Raw genomic sequence first — 27,097 nt, forward strand, 5'->3', positions numbered from 1 at the left:
AGTGTAAATTCGTATGAAAAATTATTTAGATTTGTTTGCTTAAAATATACTGAAACGTTTTTTGTTTCGATTGATAGATAAACACAAAAGAAGTGACTCTTTAATTATTATTAGCACTTGACAGCGCGAAAATCACAAAGCGCGAAAATTGATACCAATTGCAACAAATATTAAGTAGCAGTCCGCCTAAGAATCATACAATTTTCACTGAAAGTGATTTATTGATGTCAGATATTTTATCCAAATTGACTTTAAATCAGTTGGGTATATAAGAAAAAAAAATAATGAATAAAATAAAAAAAATGCAAAAAAGTTTACACCGTTACCATAGCCACAACCACTCCTTATCAACCACCTATTTATGGTCTAATAATCACAAAAATGTCACAAATTGAATGTATTTTTTATTTATATCTAATGGTGGAAATTTACCAAACTAAACAATTATATAAATGAAGTGTGTCTTATTGAAAACAATTTACAATAAAGTACAAAGCAATCTGATTGGTTAGGATCTGGTTACCATAGCAACCAAAATTCTTAATTTCTGACAATTTGAAATATACGAAAATAAGCTATGTTTAGACCCGTTTTGCTAACAAGAGCAAGAAGATATTATCCAAATGTTTGCATGGAGGTGTATAAGATGCTCTCCACCGAAACATATCAAAAGTAAAAATATGTAGCATATCTTGGTTTTTTTTGCTGATTTGGACCTTAAATCACTCCCATAAAGACTTTTCTCCTTCTTAACGCTTTTTATACAAACTTTGTCCAGACCATAACTTTTTTGTTTTTTGTTTGGGCAGAGTGCTGCAAACCAGGTTGGGAGACCTTTGACCTTTGATTTTTATATCAAGGTCAAATAACTTACAACTTTTGGCAAAATACGATACACAATTTTGTTTGTGCCATTATTTTTGGTCTTTTTACTTGGATATCTGACCTGTTTGACATTTAAGTAAATCACATCAAGTTAGAGTGAAATGTTCTAGATTGGATGACTTTTGACATTGGCCTCCGACTCCAAGTTCAAATGACATACACACTTTTGTCCGGGCCATAATTTTCTTTTGTCTTTTTACTTAGACATCTAATATTTGGTATGGGGTTATGTTTTCTCAAGGCGAGGCGCCTCGTACTAGATTGGTTGACATTTGAACTTGACCTTTGTCATCATGGTCAAATAACATATCAACGTTTGTCTTGATGAGTGTTAATGAGGACAGATGACTGCTGCTAAATTGTTTTTTTTTTATTAATTTCTGCATTTTGAGTGAACTCAATCGGACCCAATAATAATATTTCTTTTTTTATCAACTCTTGACATTATATTCCATTTTCATTTTTTAATTCCTGTTTTACTGAAATGCACATCTTCTTATCAAAATGTCCCAGGAACACATTCTTTTGATTTCCGCTAGAAACTTGGTTCCCAAGATTACTCTTGTAAACATAAACATGTAGGTTCTTGTTTACAGAATATTTCAAAATCTTTTATGATTTTGTTGTTTAAACATAATGTCACAATACTGTGACTTACTCAACATGGAATTTTGTGCCAGAAATCTAGATAAGAACAACTGGAAAATCAACATTTATAATATATCATAGAAACATTATAAATGGATAACTAGAGGCTTAAGAGAGCGTGAATAGTTCACCACCTGGTTTACCATTTGCTTATTAGAAAAAAATGGCAATGAGACAGGCTAAGTTAAAATTAACTGAATAGTCAAATACAGGAAATGCTTTTAATAGCATTTTATGACCTGAACCAGAATTTTGCTGAAGGCAACAGTTTCTGAATTATTTTTAAAAAACTCCTCTGACCTCTATGTTCCATTTTTAATATATGCAGCTATATACATTTTTAACGGATTTAAAAAAACAAAAGTCATTTCGAGCACAATATACTAAAGAATTTATATGCTTTAATTCCATTAACTGATCTTAAATGGTTTTAGAGAAGAAGATTTTCAAAATTGCACATTACATGTTGAAAAATTAAGAATTGTTTCAGGAGCCATAACTTCTACATTAGACGACGAATCGCTTCGAAAATGTCGGTAGTGGTCAATCTTTTAATGCTGAACTATATAACCCACCAAAAAAGGGCACCAATCTTTGAGTTGTTTGCAAAAAATTGCCTTCTGACGCCTATGTTCCATTTTAAGTAACAGGGGTTATGTTTTTGTCATGGATCTAGAATCCCAACATTTTTTTGTGTGGAATACCATACAGAACAATTGTTTTTGAGGAGAATATTTTCAAAGTTGTACATACGAGGAACGCCAAAAAAACTTTTATAGGGGTCATAACTCCTACACCAGTTGTAAATATCGTTTGCAGAATTTCGGCATAGGTTATCTCTTAATCCTGGACAATATTACCCCCTGCCAGAATTTCGCTAAAGGCAACGGTTTTTTGACTTATTTAAAAAATAATGCCTTTAGACACCTATGTTCGATTTCTAGTAACGGCGGCTATGTTTTTTTCACTGAATCATCAATCCCAACGGTCATTGTGTGCACAATTATCTAGAGGAGGAGAATTTCGAAAATTTGTCGATGACGAGGGACGCCAAGTGACATGAGATTACTTGGCCTTTGGCAAGGAGAGCTAAAAATAACAAATGTTTGTTTACTGGCCTGCTACCCTACATCTATTACTTGTAGATGTCTAGAAACTATGTGAGAACCAAATATGGGTAACCTAAAAGTATACACTTCATCTTGTCGTGGCATTTAAGAATAAACAAACATAATTGTAAAATACGAACTACTTTAATTCATAGTCAACAAGTTCATATGATCTTTCTACTTATTATTGCCCATACATGAGATCAGAAGTAAACTTTAATACAGTCAATGGAATGTAAAATATAGGTTACAGACTTCGTTTGGATGTTGATTCAAAATCCTTGATGCATCCGTATATGACTTCAGTCATATAATCCTGCTTTCATATTTAATGAGGCATGATACCAAAAGTACTAAATCGTGATGTTCTTACATTTACTTTAAGTTTTTTGTCTTCTTTGGCATATTCTTTGTTTATTTTTCCATATATTTAACCATCATCGAAAACGAATCTCTTTGTGATTATTCTTTCTAAAGGTCCCAAGTACCGTGAACCACGCTCCATAAATTGGAATTATAACTTTTAAGTTCTTATGGATGCCGTAGATGACTCTGCAAGAAAATGGATAAAACGAGAACAAGAAGACATTGATTCTCTGTCAGAGTGGTTAAAGGCCGTGAGGTCTTTAATTTTGAAAAGAATGAAAGTTTTAAGTAGGTCAGTGAGTGCAAAGGCTACATCGGTTTTCAAAGACCCCGATGTAGCAAAAACATTGTCTACTGTACATGACAAATATGTTGTCGTACCAGCAGACAAAGCCCTAAAAACATTGTTTTTGTCTGCAAAACGTTTTACATCAAATCTGTATTATCAGTGGTAGACGTAGAAAATAATAGCAGTGATAAGACCTATACTGCTACCACACTCTGCAAAGAAGAGATTATGGAAAACCATAAATCTGTGCTATCCTATTCTGGTCTCTCTACCAAGGACGATGATTGTGATTTACCGTCTATGTACTGGATTCCTAAACCCCACAAACCCCACATGAATCCATACAAACAAAGTTTCATAGCTGGATCTGCAAAATGTACCACCAAACCTCTTTCAAAACTTTTAACTTCTATACTCACAACTGTCAAAGAGGGTATACAGTCTTACCTCAATACTTATTACTCCCGTAGTAGTATTAATTCAATCTGGATCCTGAAAAATTCGAAAAATCTTTTGGAGACAATCATTTCAAGACTATTATCTGAATATAATAGTATTAAAATCTATGATTTTTCAACACTGTATACTTCTATTCCCCGTACTCAGTTAAAATCCTGACTTAAAAACATACAAAAAGATGCTACACCTAGATACAAATATGTAGTTCTTGGTAGAGATTCCCCATACTTTGTAAGAAATAATTTCAAATCATCTACCAAATATACAGAGGAAGATGTTTACAAAATGATGGAATTTTTAATAGACAACATATTTGTCCAGTATGGTGGACGTGTTTTTCAACAAATGGTCGGCATTCCGATGGGAAAAAAATTGTGCTTCTTTACTTTGCTGAACTTTTCCTTCACTCTTATGAAGCTGACTTTGAAGCTGATCCGATCCAAAAGAAAGAATATCGTTTAGCTTTAGCTATATCCTTTAATCTCAGTTTCCTCTATATAGATGACGTATTATCTTGAGAACTTGAGATAAAGGACACTACAGACACTGTGAAGTCAGCCTCGTTTGTTGACCTACAGTTAGAAATCGATGATAAAGGAAAATTGTTGACCAAACGTTACGACAAATGTGATGACTTTTCATTCAGAATTGTCAACTTTCCTTTCATCTTTGACAACACTCCTTCAGCACTTGCGTATGGAGTGTTCATATCACAACTCATACGTTATGCCAGAGCTTGCCGAAACTACACAGACTTCATATATCGCGCTAGAACTCTAACAAATATGCTTCTGGAACAGGGTTATGTTGCTACAAGAATGAAGTCATCACTACAGACGTTTTATGGTCGTCATCATAAACTCGTGGATCGTTATGTTGTATCCATCAACACCATGAAAACTGATTTAATCCACGGGTCATAGTTTTTCTTTCCTGGTTTGTCTACCCCGGACTTGATTTTTTATGAGTAACTCGGCAGGTGTTTCTAGAAAAGCAGAGGACTCTTACCCTACCGGTGCACCTGGTCCATGCTCCCAGTTTTTAGTGGAGTCCGAGTTGCTCATTTGCTTATTTTACTTTTTATGTATGTTTTTAGTTACTTTATGTTCTTTGTTGTGTATGTCTGTATGTTTGGTCTTTGTCCCTGGCCATTACATTCCTTTGATTACCGCTATAACCTTGGTTCCCTTGATTACTCTTTCAACAGTGATTATATTGAAGCTGACATAAGCATTTCCTGGATTACAAAAATATATCCTATTTGAGTAAGGAATAAAAGGATATAAGCTGAAGTAAATTCGTACCTTTTTGAGTGTTGATTTGTAACCCATTTGATGAAATTCCAGGGTGTAATCTTTTCTTTGTCCATTGTTATCAAACGTCACCTTTCCAGTTAGACCTATAACATTATATACCTTAAAGAAAAAAAAATTACATATATGACAAAAAATCAATGATTTTGCATGCGTAGAAAAAGGCGGATCAGGTTTTCTGACAGCCAACAGAATTTAACAGCGAAGATATATATATATTTATTTATATATATAAATATATGCTCGCTATAAATATACAATAAAAAGCATCAAGGCATCATAATATTCCTGTGATCTAACCTCTTCTATTGATTTGGCTAGCAAGCCACCCAGTGTATTTGAATCTGGTTGGAAATCGCTGTCGCACGTTGAACGAGTTCTAGTTTGTTACTATCATTTTTTTTCATTTAGTACTTCACTCCTGCGCCGATTAGTCGCATTGCATCTATCATAATTGCTTTGTCAACCTGTAGGCGCAGAATCGTCCTAATGAATAATTGAAGGCTTGCAAATATACAAGTGTTTTAGACATGCAATTTATCACGATATTGAAATGTTTTTTTTTAACTAAATTTTTGTCAGATGCCTATATAAATAAAGAGCTGCGCTTTAAGCGCATGATACGCCTTTAACTTGTGCTTATGCTGTTAATGAATGTATATGATCAGTTAGAAATACTGTGAGCCACGGTCAAATACCACTACCCCCTCCAAAAAAGTAATTAAAAAATGCACCAAACAATTTGATACTATCAAGGCTATCCCAAGTTTAACTAAGTTTGTTGTCTTAATTTTTCACCCATACATTTCTATTGCTCTGTTTTAAAGATTTTTCGACGAAAAAAAATTTCTAAAACGAAAACATAAAATTTGACATTTATACAAATCGGAAGGGAGCTTGCTTCAATAGATATTTACAATTACCAAAGTTTCATAAAAAGTTGAGGAAAGTGTTTTTTTGAGTTATTGTCCGAAAACTTGGAAAACCCGCTTTTTCAAGTATAAAAATTCATAACATGGAAACGACAAATCTGAAATTTATAAAAATCGTAAGGGAACTTACGTCAATAGATATGAACAATTCATCAAAGTATCATTAATGTTGGTGAAAGCTTGTTATTGTCCGAACTGAGGACGACGGACGAACAGACGGATTTAGACGGGCTTATAAAAACATCATCTAGTCTTATTTCACGTACATGTTAAGAAGAGGCAGTAAAACAGGATTTCAATCGTTATATTTCACACAAATTAGTACAGCTTTGTGGATATGTTCTGTTTACCTTGAACGTTAAACAACGTATCAAGTAAGAAAAGGATAGACACATAAATGTCAAAATATACTTTCATTAGCAATACTGCATAAAGATATGGAAATAGTTTTAAACATTTCCTGCCTTTCATGGTCTCGACTGCTCAAAGTAACCGTCTAGCCTAGAAAATTATCCACAAAATTTGAACAACGTCTGATATTTATTTTACGCGACGTTGTCCGATTGTCAAACTACGTTTAATTTGAATAATGTCCAAAAATTTCAAAAGGCTTATGTTCAGCGGTTAGTTAGAGAGGAAATGAATGTATGTCGCTGCATGGAACTTGGGTAATTGATTTCATTCAATGTACACATAATTAGACGTAACATACCTGCAATTTTATAAAATTTCATAAAATGCCATGGCATATGAAGTATTGTCATGCTTTAAAGTTAGCCCTTAATTGTAATTAAAACTTCCCTTTTCACAAAGTACACAGAACAAGTCCAACGGTTAACAAAAATGCCAACTCAGGTAGTGTGTGACTTTCTTGAAGGATGATAAATTATCATACACTATCAAAAACTTACTGTCAGTGGACTATCTGTTTTTTGTTCTATTTTTGCCGCCAGATATTTTCTATCCCAGGCTTCTGCAATGATACTAAAATATAGGAATTTTTAAATGGACTTCTCTTCGTCAAATCGACAATGACGCCTTCGATAAAGAGAAAAGCGACAATATTGACATCCAAACTGACGTTATGTTTGTATGTGACGTGCATTATGCTTGATAACGTCTTCAAAACCATCATAACGTATGGCTTTGTACTTTGAATATTGCACCAAGAGTTTAAAATAAAAAATGCTGAAGTCATTATTAAAATTTGCTGTATTTTTGTATGTTTATTTGGTTGATATCTGCTCTCCATATTGAAAGTTCAAATGTAAGTGAACAATCAAAAAAAAAAAAAAAAAAAAAAAGGAGGAGGAGGAAACAAAATACAAAAATATTATGATCGGCGTATTGACATTTGCGTTATTTCAGGGAGAAAGTCTGAGACTTAAAATCTTTCAGTGTGTTTGTCATTTTGTATGAGTCTAGATAGCATCCGATAAACCACTGCTATCTTAATGATCATGATAGATTTAACTCCATGCATTTAATGCCTTAAATTTACAACAATCAAAATCAATCTCCATTTATTTGAATCATAACAAAAAAAAGTCTAAATGAGGGATAATTGCTTTTTTTCAACTGTAAACATTTTCATTTTGAGTGTAATACAATAATGATACAAAATAGTTTATCATCTAGTATTTTTTTGTTATTCTTTCGGAGAACCCAAATATATAATGAATCCCATGTGTTCATATGAGGAATATGTCTCGCCATCCACGACCATACTCCATTTATCATTCGCTATTTTTTTTTTAATTATCAGTTGTATTGTATATTATGTAGAAGTATCAATATCCTTATAAAAAAGTTACGACAGGAGAACTGTTTCGTATTTATATACAATTTCCTAAAGGAAGAGGTTGATTTACGGTTTTCGGGAAAAAGATATTTACACCTGATCTTTGAATTCATATCTACGATATTGAATAATAGGTAGGTAATTGATAGTAAAGCAAAAAAGCGTCAACTGAAGTTTCTGTTTGTGTGTGAAAAATTTTACGCCTTTTCAAAGCAGTTATCTATGAAACTGTGGTATATAGCTGTTTAAGTATAAGTAACAATTTTTACTGTTTCACATGTATTGTTAAATCATACTAGTAGAACCAACCTTTTATCTATATTAATTGATGGCTTTCATTATGAAAATGTGTTTCTTTTTTCAAAAGCCCGTTTACATTTAAGAACTTTTTATGAACAGAAGAAGTGGTTTTAGCCCGATGACGGGCTGGATTGGTCATACTTACTTGTTCTAGGGTAAGATTGTAAGCTTCGCTTGACGATAAATCTAAAATAATTCGCATGTTACAAGTAAATTGATGATGGTAATAGTCAGTATCGCAAAATCGATTTCTGTCAACTCCACGTAAAACTGCATAGGAGTCATTTATATTTGTGATCTTTTGTGGGCGCAATGAAAACGAACTGATGCCAAGGTTTTTCTGTGCCTTATATATAGCCTGAATTCGATGCAGACCTGTATAATACAAAGAATAAAGACTTCTCAGTAACTGTTGATTGTAAAAAATATGAAAACACATTCTTATGACACAATTGATCTATTTTATTTAAGGATGGTGATTTGAAGGATCATGGTAAATTTATACCCACTGCCGCCAGGAATCGCCAATAAACATGCAACTTTGTAGTAAAACCAGAAATAAACAAAAGCTTTCCCACGATAACTAAATTCTTACTTTGATTTGTAAGGAGAAACCTATTATCGATTTCTGTAATATTTCTCCTTTGCTTTATTTCTATGATATATTTGTCGTGTTTTAAGTCCTCGTTGACAGCTTTAACGGCGTACTGGAAGGCCTCCATTATCCCTAGGTGATCCTTACTTAACGTGGAATCTTGGATAAATGATACATCTGCACGATGAAACAATTTATGGTACAAATAAATTATTTTGAAATGTATCCGAATGAAGTTATATTTAGATAAATGTTATGAACGCTGCTCACAAATAAAATGAAATAGTTTATTCAAATATAGATTTTAACAAATCCAAAACTTATTACATGACGTTCCATGCACCATATTTTAGTCTTTATAATCATAAGTTAACTTTATGACAGTAAAAAGGGGGCTCTATTTGGCTAAAATTATTATACTAGTTAAAATGTTACTCATACAACACCATGATTAGAAATTTTGACAAAATGTTGCAAGCATTAAATTTGATGGATTGGCAATTAAGCGGCATGAAATATAACTAAAAGCAAATCCATGATCAAATGTTTGCAATAAGTCTACCTTAAAATCAAATGGTTTTCACCTTATATATGTAAACACTGCATAAATTTGCATAAACAATAAACGTTTCGTAACAAATTTATTCTTCATTGAATATTTCACTTTGAAATATGTGTAATATAATCGGAATCAAGTTCTGACTGCTGAGATTAAATTTTTCAATTAGTGAATCAACAAGTTCTATCCTTATGCTCTAAACTAGTATTAGATTGTTCTTTCACTGTAGGGACAGATACGATCAACTAATCCGTATTTCCATTAATTTTATAGAAGGCAAAGCTTAAAAACTGTTAATCAAAAAGAATGATATTTTAGAAGATAAACGAATTACAACCTTATACATGGTTTTTCGTTTTACTCCGCATTTAAAATGATCTGTGAATATTTGATTGTGAACTACAAAATTATTTCCCTTTGTTTAAGTGGGCGGTATTGACATTGTCTGAAATCATTCTAGAAACATTATGATATTGTACGACATTGTAAAACATTTAAAATAATTTCTATCTATTTAAAGGGCGATATGTATTTTTTTAGAAATAGATGATAAAAGTCAGGTAATGCTATGGCAAAAACTTGTATACAGAATAGCTCGATTTTAGTTAGTGTCTTTGTTATGCATATATTCGATCTTATCATAATTTCATTTCGTGTTCTTTTTGAATAACAAGCTCATCCTCCTGATTATATTTATCTTCTTGTAAGACAACCGTCATCTTTTTTGACAAATCTTTACTTCGTAAGGGGCTTTAAACATTTGTTTTACTTAAATCCTCTGAGGTTTGGAAAATTAGGACCTTACCAACGACTGTAAATGTTTATTTCCCTTAATTATGTTGTGCCTGTGTTTCAATGTATTTTTTTGCGAGCCATCTCTTAAGTTGATACAGAATATCTTGTCCTCAGTTCTTGTTCTTGTCAAACATCTTGTTTGTAAAAACATAAAAAAAAATAATTTGACCCTTATTTTGTTGTTTTATTTGGTAAAGTCGGTGATGAGTAGTTAGGTATCATATTTAGGATAACACAAAGAAAAATATGTTGTTTTAAGATGCTTAAAACTGTTAATCAAAAAGAATGATATTTTAGAAGATAAACAAATTACAACCTTATACATGGTTTTTCGTTTTACTCCGCATTTAAAATGATCTGTGAATATTTGATTGTGAACTACAAAATTATTTCCCTTTGTTTAAGTGGGCGATATTGAAATTGTCTGAAACCATTCCAGAAACATCATGATATTGTACGACATTGTAAAACATTTAAAATATTTTTTTATCTATTCAAAGGGCGATATGTACTTTTTTTAGAAATAGGTGATAAAAGTCAGGTAATGCCATGGCCAACACTTGTATACAAAATAGCTCGATTTTAGTTAGTGTCTTTGATATGTATATATTCGATCTTATCACAATTTCATTTCGTGTTGTTTTAAAATAACATGTTCATCCTCCTGAATATGTGTATCTTCTTGTAAGACAACCGTCATCTTTTTTGACAAATCTATACTTCGTAACGGGTCTAAACATTTCTTAACCTAAATCCTATGAGGTTTTGAATAATTAGACCTTACCAAGACTCTGAATGTTTATTTCCCCTAATTATGTTGTGCCTGTGTTTCAATGTATTTTGTTTGCGAACCATCTCTTAAATTGATACAGAACATCTTGTCCTCAGTTCTCGTTCTTGTCAAACATCTTGTTTGTAAAAACATAAAAAAAGTTTAATTTGACCCTTATTTTGCTGTTTTATTTGGTAAAGTCGGCGATGAGTCGTTAGGTAACATATTCCGGATAGAATAAAAATATATGTTGTTTTAAGATGCTTAAAAGGAAGAATTCAAAAAAAAAAAAAAAAAAAAAAAAATTAATCAAACACAAATAGAAACAAAATGCTCTTTTCACTCACTGTTTCCCGTTTACATATGTAAGAAATTCAGTAATGAATGTTTGAAACTAGTACTACTCGAGATTACAATTTTCAATAATCGTGCTTTAGCTAGCATGTTTAAGTCTTAATCTTACTAGAGAGAGCGGAGAAATAGTTTAAAATAGGCAGAATTGGTAGAAAACTGTAAATGTTTAAAACCGTGAAAAAACCCTCTCTGTAGTTAAAAAGGAACATGAATTTGGTAACCGACAGAATGAGAGAAATATGAATTTAACATCTGTTATCTTGATTAAGGCTAACCGCTCTCCAAAACATCCAATATTCCCGGATCCCGTCTCTCATCCCTATATTATTGATCTCGAACCATAGGCTTAAGAGTAATCAAGAGAACCAAGATTCTAGCATACACCATGAATAACATAAGAATTATACTGCGCTTAATACCAGTGTAAGTCTAGTTTTTTTCGTTTAGATTTAGTTCACGAGACTCCTGCAAGTTTATATTTTTGATGATATTCTCCCTGAAATTGTTACAAGTAGCACAAAATATTTAGTCGCAATTTAAAGAACAGTCAATAAACTCCATCAGATAGAGAGAGAGAGAGAGAGAGAGAGAGAGAGAGAGAGAGAGAGAGAGAGAGAGAGAGAGAGAGAGAGTAACAGAATGAGAAGAAAAGCACAAGAATTTAAAGACGACATTTGTAAGGCAGGTATTACAGATTTTGACTGACTTACACATGTAAGGTGCCGAACCTTGGGAAGATACAACCTTCAATTATCTCGGCTGCCTGTCTTTATAAAATGTGTTGGCATGATAAATGATTTTGTCGCATTGAGAAAAATACAAGCTGTTGTTTTGTATTACTAAAAATACTATATCATGAATTTTATTTATTCATATAAAGGAAACAAATCTTTAAGATAGATTTGGCTGGAACCAGTGAAAATATTCTGGAAGACTTCGCATTTCCTGCGGTTTTTAATCACAAGCGTATATCAATATTACATCAAGTTATTGTCAATATATATACGTGTAAATGCAACAATTATTTTCTTTCTCTAATATTTCACAAAATTTCTGTTCATTATGCAGTAGGTTTAAAAAAAATGCGTCGAGAATTCCGGAGTAAAATATAAATTTGGACAACAATATTTTACATATATATCTGGTTAGTAAATGTAAGCTTGTGTACATAATGTACAATTGATTCATTGACTAATACTATATATTAGATTTAAATCAAAAGTCATGTAAAACATTTTTGTTCTTATTAAATCTCAGTACAATTGTTTTGATTCCAACTTTATAAAATCCAAAAGTCAATTTGTTTCTATTTACACAACAACAATAAATGGATTTTAACGGCAATATTTCATGATCATATATTGTCTTATCCATTGCTTTTCAGACAATAAAAAAGTCAATTCCGGAGATAGATCGAGATTAAATTCTCAAGGGAAAATAATCAGATTTTTATACATACAATTTTTGTCTTTATGGAGTATTTGGAAACAAATACGATAAATAAAGTATAACTATAGTCCTAAATATTTAGAAATAAAGATATTTAAGTGTCAGTCTTTGTAAGAATCAGACAGTGTGTGAAGGATGATATGAAAAAAAAAAAAAAATGGTAGTGTAATTTGACTATTTGCACCATCAGAATTAAGGAAAAAGACAATATTTTCCATATCATGTTAAATTATAATTTCATTGAAATGAACTGAATATGACCATTTCAAGGGCAGATAATTCTGTCATAACCACATTTTTCTAACATTCTATTGCAAAATTCCTGCTCAAAGCTTGTGATGCAAAGATCAAATAATAGTCTTTTCAAATAGAGAAGGCATCCTTGAGTGTTATTACATTGTCAGATCGGTGGGTTTTTGACATGCATGTTCCTCATTTTTCGATTTTGCCTGATTCTTACAAACACTTACACTTAAAAGTTTATCCACATTAACCTGACTATTTCAAAACACTGTTTTAATATTGCTTTAACGTCCTTTACATGTACGATTACAGTACTGTATCTTAAAAATATAAGATGTCTGCTTTATTTATTAAAATAGTATAAATAGCTATAGTGACTTATCAATTATAAAGAATCGAACTAACTATCGCGCATACCGACTGCTAACCTTATATCTTAAACAAGCCTCGCTCATTTAACGACTGATAGGTTGTTGTATGTTGATACAAACGATTTATCAATATCTGTATTTGTGTAGGTTCAATTCAAGAAGGTTGGTGGTTCTAGTAAAGCAGAGGACGCTTACCTTACTGGTGAACCTGGTCCATACTCCCAGTTTTTAGTGGAGTCCGCGTTGCTTATTTGCTTTTGTTACTTTTTCTTTTTTTTCTTGTTCTTTTTTGCGTATGTCTGTTTTCCATGTCTAGTTTTAGGCCCTGGATTACATTCTTTTGATTACTGCTATAACCTTGATTATTCTTTCAATAAAGAATTATAAAAAAGTACGAAATAATGCATTATACGCAACATTGCACTGAACGAGTTCATTGTAATTTGACTTTTAAACATAAGTTTAAGAACTTATGTCTAAAAGTCAAATTACAAAAATTACATCGTTAAAACATGCTGTTACCTGTTTAATAAATGGAGACTCAATATATCTGAAAAAAAGGCCTAAGGGAGTGCACAATTTTTCTAAAAATATGTCTATAAAATATTATCGTTTCAATTTGTCTTTAAAATACAATTCTTGATTCATTATTCTTTAGTGAACTGAGAGTAAACAAGGAAAGCAAGATTCTACTTTACACAAGTGAATATATTCCATGGATAAAGACTGTACAGGGAAAACGGACACATGCAAAACAGAATTTGAAATAATCAAAATAACTTGTATAAAGAAACAAAACTGAACAACCCGGACGACTTTACTATGAACTGGGAGCATGGACCAGGTGCACCGGTAGGGTAAGCCTCTTCGGCTCAATAGAAACACCTGTTGAGTCGCACATTAGATTTTACTTCCGGGGTAGAGATTGCAGATAGGAAAACTACGACTCGGTGAAAAAATCGGTTCTCATGGAGCAGGTGGTAAATCATAACAATTCAATAGTTCAAGACTACGGCCATAAAACCTTTCAGTAATGGCTTCAATCTTGGAGCAACATAACCCTATTCAAGAAGCTTATTTGTAAGAAGTCTAACGCGGTCGGTACGAGTAGATTCGGTAAACTCTGGTATAACGTATACATTAAGATATGAATACTCCATACAATGGTGCCAAAGGGATGTTGCTACAGATGAAATGAAAGTTGACACTACGGAATGGTAGTCACTGTGTTTGTCCTGTCATATAATTTGGTCATGACTACTTACTATCGATCTCTAAGGGTAGGTCAAGATTTACGGCTGACATTTTGTGTATAAAATTCATTGAACTAGGGTTATTTAAATACAAAACGTCATCTTTATAGCCGAAGCATAATTCAAAGTATCTGGTTACACGATGTTTCTTCTTCTGGATCAAAGCAGCGATAGGGTCAGCATTATAAATTGCTTGTGAGTATTTTTTCAATGTTTTTAATTATTTAACACTTATTGTCATAAGGGGCCAGGCTTTGGATCCACTAATGACATTATTTTGTGTCTGTACTAAAAACAGGCTGATTTTGCTTCAAAATGATTCCAGTAGTACAATATCAACATTTAACCATGTTGTTGATTAAATTGCATACAATATATAAACACTTCATTCAACAAACGTATAAAAACAGCGGATAGATACAAAACATGTGTTGTTGCTGATTCCAATGGATTAAGCCTCAATATATGTTAAAAAAAAACAAACCAATAAACCGGCTGTTTTAAATACAAAATAATTGTAAAAATGTAAATTCATCTAAGTATTCAGCCCTTTGATATGTGAAAAAAGAGCTTTCAATTATATCAACTTTAAAGCAGATCGTATATCAATTGTAGTTTGGATTTTCCGCATGTATGATAAAAGCAATTATCTGCCAACTTAAAATCGGATTGAAATCAGAGATTGTTGCTTCAAGAAATTAGTTAAGGTTCGTGTTATTTGTGTTTATCTTTGCGTGTATTTAACCGTTCGTTTTTTGTACATTTTTTTTTACTCATTCATTTATATATCGGTATTGATTTTAGTTAAAAAAACAACTGGGATGAAAGTGTCAGCCAAAGGCCACCCATAGGTCTTCAATGAAAATCGAGTAATCAAGGGAACCAAGAGGAAATCCTCATACTACATGGCAACTATAGATGGCTCCAGAATATCATTATACACAGATTCAGCGAAATACTTGCCACTATATACTCAAATAACATAATAAACTAAAAGTGAAAACGAAACAAAGCATACAGAGGCCAGAAATTCCTGACTTGCAACAGGCACAGAAATGCGGCAGGGTGAAAGTACTATCGCCACTGTGGAAAAAATATTACATGTACACAATTAAACACACTTTTAATCAGTTCAAAAAGGTAAACCTTGCTAACAAGTGGCATTAGTGTGTGTTCAATTACACTAGATTATAAACAGTTTATGATTTTATTGCCATTCCTGCTTACTTGCATAACCTAATTATCCTTATCTCTAAAAAATCCAACATGGTTTAGGTTCATAAAATGATACGAGTGTTATATTATTTGATTCTTTAAGAAAGACGATAATCAATATTGGAAGAAAAGACGTAATTGTCAGTGAAAAATAAATGTTGATCAAAGGTGAAAAAAATAATTTTTGACAAAAAAAAAAAAAAAAAAAAAAAATCCCTAAATCGATAACGTAACACAAACCTTAAACAAAGCAAATAAACAGGATACTGGGCATAACAACCAAACACAAATAAAGCGAAACAAAATAGAAAAAAAATTACCCATCGACTTTTAGTGCTTCTCAAAACATTGTCCTGAACAAACCATTTATCAACAGTTAGACTTACGAACCAGCAAGTTTATATGTACAACCATTTATTATAGAAGTATTTAAGCACCTAAACAATATTGTCGTGATCAAAATTATGTTAACCAAATAACAATGGTTTTAAAATATAACATTTTAACCTAACTGATAGATTGTTAACCTATTCTCTTTTGTCGTTATTTCAACTCGGTCTAAAGAACCAGTGTTCTTCTTTTAGTATTATTTCTTCATCAACAACAACGATAACAACAACAAAAAACCCCAACGCCCCCACCCCCATAAAAAAAAGACAAAACTAAAACCACAACGCCCTCACCCTCGCTAAAAAAGAAGACAAAACAAACAACACAACTTTAAAGCAATAACATAATACACAAAATAAAGTTAAATGACGTAATGAGGCAATTTATATTTATATTTTTTTTGCTTAAATCATTGTTTAGATTATCGCATATTTTAATCAAGTTATGTAATTATCATTTTCTAAAAAATGCCATCGAAATATGCTGTAAATAAAAACATCTCAAATATGCCTATTATTTAGCAAATGACAAATATGATAAAATTTTAAGCGTTGCACCACTATTTATATAACTGATGTTTGATATATAACAGTATCAATGTTTATGACTAACATTTGTTTTCATACGATAATGAGCATTGATGTTATATAAACCAAAAATCGCTGATCTGAACAGAAGATTCAATTTCAAGGCACCAACTAATCGATACGAGAACTTGATAAAGCTGTGTGTAATACTGAAGTGAAGGCATAAATTGGCCAGACAGTTAAGTCAATAGATAAGTCCCATAATGTATCGCTTATTTAATAATGAGGGCGTCTATTAGAAGCCAGTAGGCAATTTTCTGTAATTCGATATAAGGTTTGTCCATTGCAAATCAGATAATGCTGTACAACGTTTGCAATTTTAATTACGTTTCCATCTAGCACCACAGAGGCGTGAAAATATTATATTCTGTTTGACTCAATCAGCTGCAGTGCTTGGAATCAAGAGGGATATCTTATTACAATGTTATTTGTCGTTAATTGGATGAGTCATATTATAGGCGATATCAATTAAGATTTGGACAGTAAAAGAAAACAAATATTTTTATCAGTTCTGTTTTTAAACTTGCATTGATGAAACTCGATCACCAATATGCAATAGCCTAAAATAATCACCAATTTAAGCACTTTTTCAGCATTATTTACATAATGGAATAACGGCTATTAACATGTTGGCAAAGTTGGATTTGATATGTGATTGGAAGTAAAACATTGCGTACTTTAAACGTTCAAATGAATCAGTGAATTTAAATTATAATTCAGTGTATTTATTGTAGAATAAAACGCAACACAAGTCCAGTTATTGAAGTTTTTTTCACTTTAGACATAGAAAAGGTTAAAAAATCTAGTTTTGAATATTGTATTTGTGATTATTTATTTGAGAAAATATAACCCACAATATATTGTAAACTTTTACTGAAGTCAAATAAACAGTATTTCTTTATCGATATACGTTTGTTTTCTGCGAATGTTAATCCTCTATAAGTATAGCCATAAAAAAATGACATTTATTGCCACAGTTGGAAGTCATTTCATTTGATATTTTTTGATCGGTACAAATAATAGCTTAATTGAATTGAAACAATTCTTTACAGAATCACGACTGTTTTGCTATATTAGCCACCTACTGGCTGGCGTTGATATTAAAAGGTCAGAAACATGAATTAATATTTTTTTACAGAAAATGATAATATTTTTAACAGAAAATAATATTTCCACATTCTCAGAGAACATAGAAAGAATTTTTGTTGCGAGTCCCATTTGGTTATTTCTGTCTTCTCGTCAACAAGAACCAAAAGAGTTGCAAGACACCCACTTTTCATCGTTAAACAATTACAGATCGAAGTGCAGCTTGATTCCACCCAAAGATAATAAATTCATACATTTTGATAAATATTTTATTTAGCATCCACATTCAATCCTATTAGTTCTAGTATAATAAACTTTTCGAGTGTATGTTTTACATATTGACAAACATAAAGTTCCAATTGATTTCTGTTGATCTTATCAGCAGTTTGTGCTTTTTCATCGAAATTTATTTTTACATTGTTAATAACATAATTACTAGTATACCCATACTTCTTTCAATCACTCGATAATGTACATCCACGTGTACATGATAAAACACCTCATTTTTTATCGATACACTTCCAATATCGGAGCATAAGAATTAATATACTCAATAAGGCTTAAAAAAGTTAATGATCGTAAAACTTGATTTAACATACCTGCAAAGTATACCATCGTGTTAACTTTCATCGTTACTGCTAATGTCAAAAACAAATAATGCACCACTTTTGAGCATATTGCACGGGCGAAGACACCCTCCCTCTTTTTCTGGGATATATTTACTTCTGTTTAACAGTAACTCCACAATGATGAGTAATGTGATCAAACCGTTTGTCAGCTCATGTTCTTCGATTGGGTGAATTCCATTTAAGAGTAAATTAAATCGTACCAAATAATAATAATAATAATAATAATAAACGTCAGTAAATCACGGTGTCAAAATTTGTACAACCCGCTATCAAAATGGCATTTATATTCCTAGAAGTCTAAATGCATTTTGTAGTGTCTCGGTAATAGATTTACAATCCAACAATATAGCTAAATGAGATTACTGAAAATAACATGGTACGTACTGAACAAATCAACCAATAAACATTGCAAATAAAATTGACATTAATCAATTATTTCCGTTGATCCTGGGATATGATCAGAAACTACGGACGCTTCACATTTAAATCCTTACTAAAATGTTTAAAATCTATAAATGTGTGTCGCTAATTTCTCAGTGGAAAGTAATTAGATTCCGAACTGAGGCAACTTACGCCATCAATAAAGAACCAAGGATGTTACTGACATCAATTTTAACTCCATCTTGAAGAGCCCTCAGTAATAGATAGCTATTGCGGACATGCGCATACAAATTACATCGTTTTATGAGTAAAATGAAGAATATTTTGGATAAAACGTGTATTTACAAATAATGGAAGATTTAAAAACATCAAAATGACAAGGAACATGACGAAATCACTTTTGTTAATTATTTACTACTATTTAACAACGTCAAATGTGAATGGGATAAGCAAGAAAATCAGAATTGGTGAGTATAACGATTACTTCTTAATTCGGCGAATTACGTTCATGAACAAAATTTTAATACTTTTTATGGGCAACTGAATTTGTTGTTTGCCTTGCATTTACTTAAGTCTGACATTTTTTAGCAATCGATGGTAAATAGAAGAAGTTAATCTTCTCGACAATATTTTCTCTTTATTACATTTGTCATGTCTGGTGTTTTCTTGAGAAATAGAGTATTGATCGTGTAGATTGTCTAACGACTTTTTCCCCAGGGAGTTATAACTTTATAGGAATGACCAGTTTGTCATTTTGATAATTTAATTGTATTACAGAATGATGTGCATTCTCTTTATATGATTTGCATTTTGGATATCACTGTTAAATTCCCTTAAGAGTATTGATGATAAATCTCATATTAGATTTTTCTTGTTACGGAAATAATTTCTAGTTATATCAAAGACAATTACATTTTGAAATGATGCGTATTCGAAACGAAGCTAATTTAAAAGGTTTTGATTTGAAGTCTTCCAAGAAACATCACTGATATTGTCACTTTTTGCTTGGCAGGAATCATATTTTAAACATCGTAGATATAAAACAAAGCTGGCTGACTATGGATACGCTGAAATGTAGAGATTTAGATATAACTAGAAACTCATTCACTCGCATTTCAATTTGAGTTTGATCAATTTGATTTTATTGCAATCAAAACTCATATGTCATTGACAATGAATATATGATACGAAATAAACGAAACAACAAACGAGAAAACAACATGTGGCACCATATAAAACTCAAAGGCAACTGAAGGGAAATATAAAAAAAATATATACAAAAGTCACCAACATGATCGTCGCTAAATGATGATATTCAATAACCTATATCGGCCATAGAAGAAAATTTGATAAACACACATTTGCTGCTTTTGAGAATATTGCTCATGACAATGGATGATACAATATTTCTTATGATTAAATTTCATTATAATTTAATTAAATCTACGCAACAGATGACTGAATGTTTGTTTATTTTTTCCGTTGGATGTTCCTGGGTACCAGGAATGTAAAGAGAAACAGCAGGTTACAAGTGCCTAGAACATTAAGTTTACTTGTACAAATATCCATGCACAATGAGCGAAAAAAAAATACATAGGTCCAGCATAGGTCTATACCGAGTAACTTCCATGGCTAGAAAATAAGTGACATTTAACGGGATCAATAAACAAAAATAGATTTACAATAATTTAAATCACTGAAAATATATACTCGTTTTCAATACATTCCCTAACATTTTTTTACTTCATCATACATGGGACAGCCTTGACGTAAAAAGTTCGTGAAAAGAGTGATGCCTTTAAGGATCTTTTCCCGCTGTTCCATTGGTTCTTCTATCATTTAATCTGCCTTTCGGAAATATAGTTTTGTATTATATAATTCGAAGCATAGCTTTAATTTTAAATTTAGAATAAATGCAAAGCAGTCAGTTGCATCAATTTAATGTGCATTTGATAACGTCACAGAATATGTATATTATTCGGAATTATAAATCAGACCCGCTAAACAAAAAAAAAAAAAAAAAAAAAAAAAAAAAAAAAAAAAAAAAAAAAAAATGATATGGCTGAAGTTGTCTGATGTGTAAAAATGAGATTTCAAGTATGTTGATACTTGTGGTGCTCATTTCAAAGCAATGCCTACTACCAATATATAAAAAGACATAATTACAATTAAAAAATAAAGGCAAAAACAAAAAACAGAATCATTGCACGTAAGAGAAATGCTTCTGGCACATACTTTAAAACTTGTACTTATTAGATCATATATACATTCTGTTTTAGGTGCTATATTTGACCAGAAATCTAGACATTTAGTAAATACCTTCAACAGAGAAGTTTCTAGACTTGACAGACCAGGCCAGTCAATTGAATTTGAACAGACAAGCAAGATCGTAGACTGTCAGGATAGTTTTCTTGTTAGTAATGCAAGTAAGCAAAGATTACATTCACAAAGATTATTTCTGATATATGAAAAAGCTGTCATCTTTAAAATTATTTATTTTAAATCTTGGTATTTTATGATTGTACCCATTAAATTTTGTCCTTTTTTCGAGGGAATATAATTATATGTGTCCATTTCTAGATACACATGTTCGATATTTATAGAACATCAACTGAAATGTAAGGTTTCAGAATTAACTTAAAGAGATAGACCTAGGGTAAAATGACACAACTCTTGCAAATAACTGGCAGGGCTGTAAATTAATAACATCAAAATGAACTGTCCCGTACTACTATACATCGTGTACTAAGTTACAGCCCTAGATTAATCCTACGAGGAGGAATGACCCGGCCAGCGAAAGCTATATTTTTATATAGCCTAGCTGGCCGAGAGGTCTAGGGCGCTCGACTTTGTGCAGGCGGTGTTGCCATAGATGTCACAGCAGCACGAGTTCGAGTCCCCCGGAGGGAACGACAAAAAAATTGCATCGCAAATTTGACAGTTCTAACATCGTTGGGAATTTTTCAGACCTTTCTATACGTTTATATCTTCCCTGTATCAATTTGATCCGATGGAGCCGTGTAGCAAATAGAGTGGTCACATTCTGAGACGTTGTATATATATATATATATATATATATTGTAAATATTGATATGCTGCTATGTACTACAAGAAGTAACTTGTAGGAAGATCTAAATCCAAAAATTAGTTGTATAAAAAATACTTAAATCCACAACTATCAAAAAGTGTAGCCAAGTACATCAGCTAGAGGTTCTACCATGTTCAATACAAGGACTGAAGCCTAAATGCTTTAGGTGCGCTCTGAAATCTGAGATGTGAACATATCTTATGTTTAAAAAAAGTGGTAGTGCGCTACTAAACTTTCTTTTAAATAAAAGCATGGGAAATTGTATTTGTAGTTTATAAAAGAGGAAACTCTCACATACTATCAAATACCTTTTTAAATAAAAATTACTAATTTTAATGTTGATAAAGCATTTAAAACATGGAGGGCTCTAGCACGACATTTGTATATAAACAATTTTAACTTGTATACAAACCATGTACAATCACGTTTTTAAATTACCTAGGGGAAGGATTTAGTGCCGACATAAAAGTGCTCGTATATGATTTTCAAAAACCTAATTATTGGACTTAATAAACTTGTTTTATGAGTCTGGCGTAAAGAACTATAATGATGCCAAAGTGATTATTTTAAGTCATGCAACTAGTAAATTAAGTGTATTTGTTTAAAATCGGTACACATGACAAACACGACAAAGTCAAATTATATCAGAAAACGTAATAGTCACAGCGCAAGTATATGTATTTTTTTATAAACATAAACTTGCCTGGCAGGTGACGTCCTTTACGCCTATAAATACCCACTCAGCTATTCAAATATTCAAAACTATATAAGGTTCTCATTAAAAATGAAAACTTAAAACTCAAAAAAATAAATCAAGAAAGTCTTTTTATATTTTTGTATTAAGTAAAGCTTGCATAAATGACTGAAGAATAACTTCAGACAGTTCATAGACATCTTTACCTTTCCAAAATCTTAAAATGTTCCAACGTTTGTGTAGTTGTAGTGTATAATAGGGTCACAATTATTAACAATCTTTGAAGAGATTGAAATAAGACTTATAAACCAATTAATTTACTATAACAACCGTTAAAACAAAGCAAACAAAAAGTTTGCTGTTGGTTTATATATCATCTAAAAAGATGTTCAATGCATTTGCATGGATATGATAAATAAAAAAAATAATATGTGTGTTGAGTTTTGAGTACGGTTGTAACAATTTTTAAGCTGTGCACTACGGGAAAAATATAAAAGAATTCTTTATGATAAAGTGCAAACACTAAAGGATTGTTTAACAGATATTAAATTATTTAGATTATTAACTTTTTCCTATAGAAATACCCATTACCCATGGAATACGAACATAATTACAAATAAACATTTAAATCTTCTATTTAAAAAATATTGAACATAATTTTGCTAATGTTTAATTCGCTTTGAAATAGTTACTTTTAAACCGACTTCCAATATTGCCCACTCGTCCCTTTATGAAATCCCTATTCTCAATCTCAATATAAATATTGTTGGTATTTTATATTTCGAAAAAAAAATGGGTTGACGCCGCTGCTGGTGAAGCTAAAGTCACCTAGGGTATTTCCAATCCCATCTGACTAGAAGTGAGACTTGTCTGATATTATTCATAACACAAGCTGTTTCCCGAATCTTGCAGTGTAACGATATACAAAAGCCCAAAAGGGCCTTGGCTTCATTTCTTGTGTTTTCTTTCACTGTAAAATTTCACGGTGTTGGATTCGGATTTCTTTTCGATATTTGTGTTTTTTTTTAAATTCATTTCGGACTGAACATTTTAAGTATGCTTTGTCTAGATATTGGTCGTTTCTTTTTAATAATAATGCCAAATAAATCTCCGGCAAAACAAATAAACTTTGTCACAATCAATACATTCAGTTTAATTATGTTTTTTTTACATATTTGGCGTTGGGAGAGATCGATAGATTCCCTGTTATAAGTGTTTATTTAGGTGCCAAGAAAGTTAGTGACACAATTCAATGTAATGATTTTACAAACATTCATATTAGCGTACGTTAGTGGCTTTTCAAATCAGTTAACCAGGTAATAACAAAGTGTAAAATGTTAAAGTATAGTAAACACCATGTAAGATATTGTCCAGGCAGATCAATTGATATTGGTAGCACATAACAATTTCACCCTACAATATTTTTGTTTGAATGTAAGTGCGATTTAAGATAGAATAGAGAGGTTGGGTGTCGTAAGTTGATAAATTTGAAAATATGTTCTTTACCAAACCGTCTACATAATGAACAGGTCAATAAATCATATCCCTTTCTTTTAAAGTTCGTAGTGCTTTCTATGTAGTTGGTTCCATTCTTCCATTTCAGTTAACTAAAAATTAACCTCTTTTTAAAGAAATCATAGGTTGGTGATCCCTAATGGATGAGAAATGTTTGATATCAAAATTTGGTCTTCTATGGACACACTTTTTAAGGAGGCAGACCTATGGTAGGGAACACAATTCTTACAAATCCATCGAACGTTTATATTCAGCATTTTACATCAATCTCAAGTATATATCAAACTAACTTGTATTGATTTCATTCTGTTTCAAATGAAAGCTTGAAAGACTTTGGTGCAATTGAATATAATGCAGACATATCACTGAGTTATGTCTCCTACCCTAGGTCTACCTCCATATAGTTATAATATGATATTATGCTCGACGTCAGACGCTTACCCTACCGGTGCACCTGGTCCATGCTCCCAGTTTTAGTGGAGACCGAGTTGCTCATTTACTTTTGTTACTTTGTACATATGATTTTAGTTATTTTATATTCTTTGTTGTGAATGTCTGTTTTCCATGTCTGGTCTTTGTCCCTGGATTACATTCTTTTGATTACAGCTATAACCTTGTGTCCCTTGATAACTCTTTCAAGCCCATTTTTATATAATCATAACTTTCTTCAGCTGTTCGTTTATTTAGGCAGACTTGTCTTTCTTTTTTGTTATAAAAAACAAACAACAGTACTTACAATTGATATGCACAGTCAGAAATAATTTTATAATTCCTTAGCAGAAATTTCATTGCAATTCCGCCATTTTTGTTGCTAAGTGCCGATTTGTGACATGAAATACTGATAATTATATTTTTAAATTTCTGTGTTGACAGACATTTAATTTCTCACGAATTTGGAAATAATCAATTATTTAGTAGGAAGGATAACCTGCAGAAGAATTTCTGACACAAGATAAGGCGGTTCATCTTTGTTTTCGTCAAATACCAATAACCAAAAATCGTCTTGGTTACAAAATCCCGACCGATTTGACGATTTTAACATATTGATCTGGATTTAAATTGTCATCCAATTTGAACAAATCGCATTTTACGGAGAAACTGTATTGTGATATGAATGAGCAAGTTATTTTACACATTTTAAATATCGGTAGGTGGAAATAAAACTGTAGACTCATTTTTACTTTAGATTTGAATAATATGATATATCTGTGACGCCGTGTACAAGATACGAAAATAAAACTCTTCAAATAGTTCGAAATCGACCTAGAACAAATAGTATTCATAAAGTGGTACATGTATAACAAGACCGTTTTATATTTTCTACTGGTATACTGGGCATATCGCTATACATGTTTTATACAAGATACTATATTCAGATATATAAGTTACATTCCTCATAATTTAATAGTTTGGCAAAGACCTTGACAAATTCTAAGTAAGTTATTCCAATACCCACATCTATTTCAAGCGGGATAATTCATTGGTAAAAATACTTCGGCTAAAAGTAGTGTGTTTTAAAGTTCACGATCTTGTTCATTGATCAGGTGATGGGTAAATTTATTTATATATAAATGCTATAGCGCAAAAGATAGTCTGTTGAACTGAATGGTACAATCAAACAAATCTGTTATAATACTATGCAATAAAGTAATACGCTGTACCGCTATAATTTTAGTTGAACTTTTCTTAATTGTATTTCTCCTTCATTTCAATTTTTTGTATAAAGACACCCTCATTCTGATTCATAATTATAACCATTGGTTATACGTGTCTTTGATAAAGGAACCATTCATTGCCTCATTCAGCATCATAAATTTTGTTTTTAATCTTGAACATTGTGGATTTTACACTGAAGAAGAATATCGCTTATCTAATATATTCAATGTAAACTTAACCATCATTTGGTAATGTTGAACATATTTAGACGTTTATTTAATTTTTCGTAATGTATCTGTATCGTTTTTAAGATCCATCACGAGTTTTTGTTATCATATTTAAGAAAGAAAATATACATAGCCATATATTTTGTCGTTATTATGGAAAATAAACGTTTGAATGTTTCACCTTTAACGTAAAAAATTGGAAGTGATAATATTTCTTTATTAAAATTTTATGAAATTGTTCATAATTAGGATATATGTGATTCAAATATGTTTTAAATGTACTTAAAAAAATAATGAAATGATTGGATCCCAAGCTTTTTTGGTGTGTTGAATAAATTCAAATATACATGCTATTTATATACCTAAATTTTCAACTTATGATTTGAAACATTTAAAATATCTGTTGACTGAATTTGAAAAAAAGAGATAATAAAAAATTATTATAATTATTATAACTATTTTTATAATGTTCCCAAACGAAGTTGGGGACATACTATTTTATTGTCTCTCCACCCCCCCCCATCTTAAACACAGGTGTTCAAGGTGTTTTCGGAAATTGCTGAATGAATATACAACAAAGTATATTTTCACGAATAGCTATTGTATAAGTATTTTAAGCAAAATTCAGTATGCTGTACTTTTCGAAAAACATAGACCATGCCATACTTGGTTAAAAAATAGGATACCACCAGGTCTGTCGATTAGCTAGATTATAATTTAAAACAAAGTCGACTCTCTAAGGTTGCAACCGGCCACAAAAAAAAAAAAAAAAAAAAAAAAAAAAAAAAAAAAAAAAAAAAAAAAAAAACAATTAATAATAATAATAGTAATAGTAATAACAATAATAATAATAATAATCAAAATCAAAGAAGTTGCACATGTTACCATAAAGGAAATATGAAGCATCCTGTTACATGTCCGCTGCGCGTAACACTTACATATAGTTTCGAAAGTGATTTTATTTTCCATACAGAACTTAGGTATGGCAAAATACATTGTTGACATCCCGCCTTTTATGGATTTTATGAATCTGTCAAACCACCGATTAAATACATCATTTAATTGATGGTTTAAGAAAGTAGAATGATTACTTTTAATATAAAATATAACCAAGCATTAATGCATATTCAAGTAGC

At 31.4% G+C, this 27,097-nt stretch overlaps 1 protein-coding gene and 1 long non-coding RNA gene across 4 annotated transcripts in view; one reads left to right on the forward strand and one right to left on the reverse strand.

Annotated features, from left to right (window-relative positions):
- Positions 1-2,837: 2,837 nt before the first annotated feature.
- On the reverse strand, positions 2,838-18,855 carry LOC148604829 (uncharacterized). Of its 2 annotated transcripts, none has more exons than XR_015915807.1 (5): positions 18,371-18,855; positions 8,248-8,477; positions 6,913-6,974; positions 5,061-5,171; positions 2,838-3,194 (listed from the first exon to the last, which is right to left on the reverse strand). It is a non-coding gene; the product is annotated as an uncharacterized LOC148604829 (long non-coding RNA). The 2 variants fall into 2 exon arrangements; XR_015915808.1 differs by having other exon boundaries at positions 6,913-6,985.
- Positions 18,856-19,027: 172 nt separating this feature from the next.
- The window catches only part of LOC148604830 (glutamate receptor-like), a 28,699-nt gene continuing 20,629 nt past the window's right edge, over positions 19,028-27,097 (forward strand). For both annotated transcript variants that reach the window (XM_088548057.1, XM_088548058.1), the window contains exons 1-2: positions 19,028-19,248; positions 21,061-21,207. In XM_088548057.1, the coding sequence (XP_088404183.1) occupies positions 19,155-19,248; positions 21,061-21,207 (241 nt within the window). In that variant the 5' untranslated portion in view covers positions 19,028-19,154. The remainder of the gene's footprint in view (positions 19,249-21,060; positions 21,208-27,097) is intronic.

This window comes from Perna viridis, chromosome 10 (assembly GCF_037379345.1).
Source record: "Perna viridis isolate PV_CMFRI_1.1 ecotype Kerala chromosome 10, ASM3737934v1, whole genome shotgun sequence".
NCBI classification, from domain to species: Eukaryota; Metazoa; Mollusca; class Bivalvia; order Mytilida; family Mytilidae; genus Perna; species Perna viridis.